The sequence below is a fragment of the Pogoniulus pusillus genome, chromosome 15 (assembly GCF_015220805.1).
Source record: "Pogoniulus pusillus isolate bPogPus1 chromosome 15, bPogPus1.pri, whole genome shotgun sequence".
NCBI lineage: Eukaryota > Metazoa > Chordata > Aves > Piciformes > Lybiidae > Pogoniulus > Pogoniulus pusillus.
This window is the reverse complement of record NC_087278.1, coordinates 13,273,242-13,282,326: the sequence shown is the minus strand read 5'-3', so window position 1 is coordinate 13,282,326 and position 9,085 is coordinate 13,273,242. Positions and strand designations below refer to the sequence as shown.

Here is a 9,085-nt window from a genome sequence, read left to right as displayed (position 1 = left end):
AATATGGATAAATGACCATGCTTGGTCTAACAAGTCACACTTGCACATGAAGAAAGCTTGGACTGGAGTTAACAGTAACAGCAGATATTTACATGCAGTTTTGTTGCTGGTTTATAGGGTTGTGGCTTTCATCATGCCCTGTCTTTTCAGTTTATGGCAGAAATCCTTCTTGGGAGGCGCTCCTTTTGCCATCACAGTGAGGCCAAGGGCTGGACAGCACTGTGGGATCGTGGCAAATAATGTCGAGAGGCCAGCAGGGGGCAGCATGATAAATTTCAGCAGACCTGCCCCACGCAGTTAAATCTTCCAGTTCCGAGTGTCTTGTCTGTCTAGATTTCTTAGAATGATACAGTCATTGTGAGAACAAAACATTTCCGAAACACCTCCTGACTGCTTTCCTAATTCCAGCATCGCATAGGTGGCTCCAGGCAGGCGTGCTCGGTGGTGGCAACCGGCAGCGGCCGCCCCCCGCCGCCGCGCGGCTCCGCCGGCAGTGTCGACCCCTCTCCCCGACCCTGCTGCAACTTTCGGGCTGCGCCCTGGCCAGTGCTCGGTCGGCATCGCTCCTTTGGCTGGCCGCCTCACGGAAGAAAAGCGGAGGAACAACTCTAGCGTGAAACTCGCCCGCTCCCCATGGGCATCTCCATTTAGTCCGGCCTGGCGCCGACGGCCGGCCCCGACGCAGCGCCGGAAACCGCAAGGGGTCGCGCCAGCCCCGTAGCCGCCTCGGCGCGCGCTTCTCCCCCCATGGCGACGGGGCCGAACTGGCCTCACCGGGGTCTGGGGGAGGGCGGAGACAGGGGCGGCCGCGGCCGCAAGGGGGCGCTGCTGCGACGGGGGGGTGGGTTTGCGGCTGAGCGGCAGCGGCGCCGTGCGCTGAACCGCGCCATGGGTAGCGCCCTGCGGAAAAGCAAAGCGGTGCGGCAAGCGCCCGACGGCGGCCCCGAGCGGAGGGAGCCGGCAGGTAGGCAGTGAAGGGCTGCCGATGGGCAGGCACCTGCGTGGTTGCACTTCGGGGCGGTGGGCTCTCAGTGCAGCGGTGCGGGAGGGCGGCAATTACTCCGATTTCCCTGTAAAAAACACTGGAAAGGTCTGGTCAGGCCTCCCTCCCTTGCGCGCCCCCTCCCCTGGGCACCTTCAGGTGGATCTTCTGGATTCAAGAGTGCCGCTCTGGAAAACAGCTTGAATGTTGCTATACTATAGGTCACTGCGTGTCTTAGTTCCGTGGTCCCAGGCAACTCTGACGCTTCTTTTTTTCTCCTCCCTTGCTTAGTTTGAGGCCATCGTAGATGGTGCGAGGAAGAGCAGGGCTGTATGTATCATCTCATCTACACGGGCAAGCGAAAATGCTGCGTCCTCAGAGTCAGGGTCTGGGACCCTGGCCCCAAGGGTGTGTAGGCAGCAGCGCTGGGCGCTGGCTCTCAGGGCAAAAGCTGCTACTCGAAGGGTATTCGGTGAGGCAGGAAAAAGATGTGGAGTTACATGGGAGTTCAAAGGCCCTCTGGGCCATGGAGATGGTTTCTCTCTACCAGGGCTGAGGCATGTTGCTGCAGTAGTAATGGGGAAATTCGTGTTTCAACTGTCCGCTTTATACCTCTTTGGAGTTAGAACTTCAGTCTTTGCTGCTCCTTGGATGTAGTATTAACTCTATAAGACCTGGGGGAAAAAAAAGAGAAATAGCTTGAGGTAACACCAGAAAATTAGCCTGTGCTTACATCTGTGGCTGTACAGCAGTTCTGTGTATATGAAAACACTCTTAGAATGTAGTCTTTCACTGAGCAGTGACAAGTGGTGTCCCTTAGGGGTCCATACTGGTGCCTGTACTGTTTAATATTTTTCCAAGTATATAGATAGTGGGATTGAGGGCACCATCAGTAAGTCTGCAGATGACGCCAAGGTGAGTGGTGTTACAGATATGCCAGAGGATTAGGTTGTCATCCAGAGGGACCTGGACAAGCTGGAAAGGTGGGCCCAGGTGAACCTCATGAGGTTTGACAAGAGCAAGTGCAGGCTTCAGCACCTGGGCCAGAACAGTCCTCACTATCAATACAGACTAAGGGATGAGGTGGTAGAAAGCAGCCCTGTGGAAAAGGACTTGGGGGTGCTGATGGACAAGAAGCTGGACATGAGCAGACTGTGTGCTTGCAACCCAGAAGGCAAATTGCGTCCTGGGCTGCATCAAAAGATGCATTGCCAGCAAATCCAGAGAAGTGAATCTTCCACTTTGCTCTGGTGAGATGTCACCTGGAGTACTGCATCCAGGTCTAGAGCCCTCGATAGAGAAAAGATGTGGACCTGATGAAGTGGGTCCAGAGGAGGGCCACAAAAATGGTCAGGGGATTGGAGCACTTCTGTTACTATGACAGGCTGAGGGAGCTAGAAGAGGCTGTGGGGAGATCTAATAGTGGCCTTCCAGTACCTGAAGGGTTACCTACAAGAAGGATGGAGAGTAACTGTTTACAAAGGCGATAGGTGATAGGATGAGGAGCAATGGCTTCAAACTTGAGAAGAGCAGATTTAGATTGGGTGTTAAGAGCAGGTTCTTCACTATGAGGATGGAGGACCACTGGAACAGGTTGCACAGGGAGGTGGTTGAGGCCCCTTTGCTGGAGATATTCAAGGTGAGGCTTGACAGAGCTCTCAGTGCCTGATACAGTTGAGGATGCCCCTGATGATTGTAGAGGGGTTTGAACTAAATCACTTTTGGAGATGTCGTCCGACCCAGACCATTCTATGATTCTATGAATCTGTGATTCTGTGATCTATTACTGAAGGACTGTTTTAAGTAAAACCAAATCCTTTGGGAAAAGAGTCTGCTTTTAAAAATATTTGTATGTATTCAATAATTTGAGAATATTGATGCTAAAGCACCTTGGTAGTTTCAGGGTATTATATAATATTTCAAGTCTTACAATGCACAATGGAAATTGTCTCAGACTTCACAAACAAGGTATCTGTGGAGAAAGAATTTGTATAAGGTCAGAATACAGCAGAAGTTGGGAAGGATGAGGTTTATAGAAGTTAAAAGTCATGAAATAGACTTAGCATTATGGCTCCATACTGCTTAGTCTCTTTCAATTTATACTAACGTAAAGTATTCCAGTTTTTGGGTCAGAAGCCTGGCATTGGAAGCACTAGATATTCCTTGACCCTAGCAGGAAGGACTGGAAAAAAACTCTCAAACTACTGTCAGTAGAATCCAGTTGTCCCTGTACTTTCAAGGCACTGCAGTGCCCAGAGACCAGTTATGGTTAAACCCCAGCAGTTCCCTTACCTAATGCTGCAACTACCACATTCTGATTAAGAAATTCCTCATGTAGCTTCAGATGCTGAACACTGGGCAGGTGTGGTACCACAGTCTGGGGCAGTGTAAATTGCTGTGGAATTACTTCCAAACGTAGCTCCTGTGAATGACGATGTGATCTGCTGACACAAACTCATAAACAAGGCCTACATTTTAACAAGTTTTTTCAGCCTCGTGAAACTGACTCAGGCTGAATGACATAACATGCTGTTCAAGCTTCTGTTTATATGCTCTGCTGTACCTTTGGTTTTTCAATTAAAGACATTGCGACTTTCTACTGCCCATTGTACAACTTTGGCAACATCCTAAAGTACTTATCCAGGAAAGTTGGTTTAAGCTGTGACACCAAGGTTTATATTTCAGCATCTAGGCAGGCTTGCTTCTGGGATGTTGCATATCAGTGGATTGTTATCTGAAACCTAGTATTCATTTCCTGAAGGAACAAGTTAAAGTTTTTAATATCTGTCAATGACAGGAAATGAGAGGGGTTGTGGGTGCAATTGAAGAGGTTAAATAGTAGATCAACACCAAATAACTACAGAAATTAGAAAAGAGCTAAGTAGTTTATCTTAAAGCTGAAGCATAATTCAAATAAGCTGATTATTGTTTAGCTGAATCTGAAACATGAACAATCTCAATTTCACTCCTTTGTATAGTTGGTCATACCAAACAGTGGGTTGGGATTTTTATGTATCTACATACATCTCTGCGACAAGGCGTATTTAAACTTAGGTGTGTAGTAGGAAGAAGCAATAGGCACCTTCCTAGCTGTAAGAATTTCTTCATTACTCTCTGGATTTATTCCCATTTTATCAATGGGAATAATAAATTCTGTTACTGATTCACTACAAGGTCTTAGGATGTTTTAAAAAGCAGTAGCAAGCTGGCAATGATCTGGCAAGGAAAATGATGGCTAGCACAGGAAAAAGTAGAAAGGATAATGTGCTTAAATACATATATATTTTGCATAACATGCTTATTAGATACATTCTCCTGTCCTTAGTTCATGCTTTCTTGAAGGTTGTCCTACAATCTTCAAATAGCATTCTTTAACAATTGCATTTTGCGTCTGCAGTATTTATGACGTTTTGTGGGTGTAAAGGCATGAAAATTAAAAATAACTGAGAAAATTATGCTTTTCCTGATTTTTTTTTTTGGTCAATTTATCTCTGCACTATAAACATGCATTTTGCTACAGAGAGGATTAATGAGAAAAAGAAAAGCTGTAAAATAAGAGGCTAAATGTAATCATCTCAGAATTAAGATTGCCTGGATTGCAACTTTCGCCATATAGAACATACTCTTTGTTTCTGTGGGAATATACTGTGATATCACCTCAAGTACTGCTTTTTTTCCAGATCCTCATTCTAGTTGGAATTGTATGTGTGTCTGTGTTCTCAATTGAATTTGAGTTTCATTTAAGTTGAAGTTACTCAGCAATTTTCAGGAATGGGCACTTTGCACATGGCACACGCTCACTAGTTGGCCTGGAAAGTTATAGTAGACTTTGAATGAAATTTGTGGTGGATTCTACAAAGTGAATTAACCAAGTACTGTTAAAGTTATTGCTCCTCATTTTAGTCCTAATTTGAGAGCCTCTCAATTCAGCGTAACTGTGAGGTAACAGAGGATCCACTTTGGTGGTCCTACTTCTGCGGTGCAGTATGAACACTGATAGTGATTAAATAGTATTGACATTTACATGTGGTGAATGTCTGAGTAATGAGGCCACAAATATTTTTATTTTTGCAGTATTTCCTGCAAATGTTTTGATGATATTACATGTTAACTGCTCAAGTGTAGTAATAACAGATGTGTCATAGCACTCTTTGTGGAAAAGAGCCAAGTGGGAGATGCTGTCATGGTGGCCCTTCTTCTTCCATTACCGTTGGTAACAGTTATGCACCTGCCTGATTTCTACACAGGATCACAGGATGCTAGGGTTTGGAAGGGACCCAGCGAGATCATCGAGTCCAACCCCTCTGCCAGAGCAGCATCATACAATCTATCTTAGGTGACAGAGGAACGCATCCAGACAGGCCTTGACAGTCTCCAGAGAAGGAGACTCCACAACCTCTCTGGGGAGTGCTCTGTGACCCTTACAGTAAAGAAATTCCCCCTTGTGTGGAGGTGGAACCTCCTGTGCTGCATTTTATGTGCTTTGCCCCATGTCCTGTGAACAGGAATAGTGCTTGGCCCTCACAGTGTGTGGCACTGACTCCTTTTTTTTCCAGTCCATTGTTAAGGTTTCTTTACTTTCACGACTTCCTTGATGACAAAACTTAATCTCTTGTTCCTGTCTGAAGCTTGCTCCTCCAGTAAACCTATCTTGGACATCCTTTGATAGGATGTCTCACTGTTGTTTAACTGTGATTCTAGGAACCAACCCAAACACCAGATAAAATTGTGCACCATGGCTTATTCATTATGCTGAATTGGTAGTTTTCCTTTTCCACTGGTTTAAAGAGAGTACATTTCACCACTACTGTCTCTTGAGAAAGTTTTGTCTTTGATGTCTTTTTGATATCTGCTTTTTGATACCCGCCTATTGTAATGCAGCTGGTTTCTAGTCTGTAGCATCTTGACTTGTGTATTTCCTGTGAAATTAATTTCCAGTGTTTGCTCATATTTTTCATACCTTGTGGTATCTTCCTTTTCTGAATATGGTGTGTTGTAGGTCTTCCTCACAGAGCCATCCTCTAACTTGCTAAGCTATATCTGATGCCATCTTTTCCTCATGTTCAGTTTGATTTTATCATCTAATTTTTCTCCCAAAAATCTCACAGCTGTTGCCTTCCTTAGCATATTGCCTTTCCTGTTTGTACTCTGTGTGTCCTATGCTGTTGTTTATGTACTTGGACTCATTTGTGGTATGTCCTCTGTAATTTTTGTCTGTAACAATGCTATTTGACACAGCACCCTCATTTGCATGAGCAGAAATGCAAAGGAAGTAAAGCATGCCAGTACTTCTGTTCCCATAGCAAATAACAGTAGCTTAGTATGATGTAGTCAACATTTCTTAAGAATCTGCTAATGAACTGGGTTTATGTAATGAAATGAAAGTTAAATAAAGTATTCCACAAATGAGATGTCATCACACATTGTCTTCTGTGTTACTTGTTGAGTCAGCTGCTTGGAGAAGAAAGTCGTGTTTGGCTTGATTTTTTTCTTTTACCTGTGTCCTGGTGTTGCATCCCAAGTATGGTGGGAAGGAAGCTCTTAACTTCCTCAACTCCTCTGCTGTTTGCACTGCCTGACGCAGAGTAAACGTGTCTTTGTAATTCTAGCTCACAAAAGTGTCATGTATTTACTGCTTTCACCCATCTTTCGCAACACTGTCCAGCTAGACCTTTGTCAGAATCTGTATGCATCAGATTGGCTTGTTGTATCACATAAGTGGCAAGACAGGTTAGAGGTTGGACTTGATATTCTTAGAGGTATTTTCCAACCAAAATGATTCTGTGGTTCTTTGAAGCTGATGATCTCTGTTAGATTATCCTGCTTCGCTCATCTTGTACGAATGGTATGTCATTGTTTGCTGGGCTGCCACAAAGCAGTATTTAATTGTTCCACCCAAGTCCTTTTATATTTCAGAGATAAGAAACTTTGATTACTCTGGACCCTGTCTTAAAAAAAGCTCCAAAACTGTTTGGGAAAAAGAAGATATGGGCCTCTGAGCCAAGTACCCAAGTACTCTCCATGGTAGAGTACCTGTCTTAAACTTCAGGTCCACTCTGGGAGATCACCTGCAGAAAGCATATTTTCATTTAAGCATGTTCACTTCTAATACTGGCCTGTTTGACAAAAAAGAATGTATGTGAGCTGTTTTCTGCCTCTTTTCATTTTCTCTGTGACTGAAACACAATCCTGATTACAGAGACATATAGGAGTGAATAAATGGCTTTAGTTGTGGTACAAACATTAAAGGTATGGCCAGTGGCGGTAGGAACTAATTAATAGCAGCAGCACCAGGAGATCCTGTTCCAGGTTTTCTGAGTACTGCTTCAGCTCTCCGTGTGCCTCAGGTGCCACACTTGAACCAGTATGGCTGGTGATACTTCCTCCTCTTATTTTCTGACCAGAAAAAAGAAAAGTATCATGAGAGTATTAATTATACATAGCTTGTAAGAGCCACAGGTTTGTGTTTGCCATAGGAATTTCAAGAAAAACAAACAAACAAGGAAGCTCAGCTTTTTTAGGTCATCCTAAATGAGGGGTGAGCCAGTATGGATGGCATTGAGAGCATGATGCATCTACAGGTATTAGACAAAGTGTTATACTAGTATGGATACAACCAAAACCAACAACAACTTTTGAAGGGAGTAGACAAAAATCTGTGTTAAAATTGGTGGTGTTGTAAGATGATGTTTTCTGTAAAGATTGCTTTTAAATCCTTATATGAGATGTTGCAGCTTTTACTACAGTTCCAGATGTTGAGAAGCTTTATATTAAGTTTTTAATAATCTAGTTAATGTAGTTCATCATGAAATAAAATGGAAGTAGTAAAAGAAAGCATTACTTGCTTTTTTACTGAAAAAGAGATAATCTGAAGTTTATCTTTGTTTGTTTATACAACTTGTTCTGCTTAAGTGAATAAAGTTTGTGTTACAAATGTTCTAGAAATAGTTTAGGTCAATATGTGATGATGTGCTCACAGAAAACAATTCTGCTATTGCTAATTAGAGCAACCCAGCTAATTCCTATGTGATTTACTGCAAACAATTACGTAAGAGCAAAGGCTGAAGACTTTTTAAGGCAAGTACCAGTTGTCTGGTAATGCTGAGGACTTTGGTGGTGAGAGCACTAGTAGGGAAGTTTGTGAGAAAGCCCAGCTCTTGTTGGACTGGGATTTCAAGTTCTGTTATTATGTCAGAAACACATCTTGTAGGCCTTTTCCTAACAAACCTGCTGAAATCATTAAAGCAAAATGCTTTTTTGTATTATAGTTGGATTTTCTTGTTAGGTACACAGATATTTAGAAGTAGTAATTACTACTTTTCCCAGGAACTAGGAACTGAGGCCGGTTTCAGAACCCTTTTTGCAGATTATCAGTATGTGACAAGTTATGAACTTGACTGCCTGGTCATATAAAGGCTGAGAAGAAGATATTTTAGCATTAAGCTTCTTGCCCTATATTGGTAACTCATCTCATTCTTCTTGGATGCAAAGGCAGTGGATTGCAGCTCTCAAAACAGAGTGCTGACCTGTCTAGACTGAAAAGCTGGTTGAAGGATTTTTGCTGAGTCGGTTCCCAGATGTTCATTAGAAAATTGAGCTGAAAGGAGTGAATTTTGTTATGTATGGCTTTCATTTAGATGGGAGCTTTTCTACTTGCTGTAGGGATCTTTGAATGAGGCCGTTAGACAGATGTCACCTCAAAGCTTGTCTGTCATTTGATCTGGCTTTTGTCATTCCCCTGTCAGTATTTCTTACTTGGCTTGTCTTGGTTTTGTGATTCCTGCTCCACTGTAGAGGACAGATTAAAAGTTCTCAGTAGATTTTTATTGTCCTTTGAGAAAGCAGTGCTGTGAAACATTCTGTCATTTTCTGCCTTTTTCATGTGTTAACTGCACTTGAGTTGCTGAGAACACTGAAGGTTTTTTCCTTTGGCTTAGAAAACTTAACACTTAGCTTGAAAATTCCCAGAAGAAAATTTATACCTACATGTTTTATCACTTGCAAAAACACTTTAAAATGCCTTTTGTACTCAAATAGTTGTGTTAGAAAGGAATTCATGTTTTCATGAGGATGGAGATCGGTCTTTTGGAGTAGCACTATGGA

At 43.1% G+C, this 9,085-nt stretch overlaps 1 protein-coding gene across 1 annotated transcript in view; it reads left to right on the top strand.

Annotated features, from left to right (window-relative positions):
• Window positions 1–870: 870 nt before the first annotated feature.
• Window positions 871–9,085, top strand: part of TXNRD1 (thioredoxin reductase 1) — a 41,755-nt gene continuing 33,540 nt past the window's right edge. Inside the window, exon 1 of the mRNA XM_064154811.1 lies at window positions 871–964. Coding sequence (XP_064010881.1) covers window positions 889–964 — 76 coding nt within the window. The 5' untranslated portion in view covers window positions 871–888. The remainder of the gene's footprint in view (window positions 965–9,085) is intronic.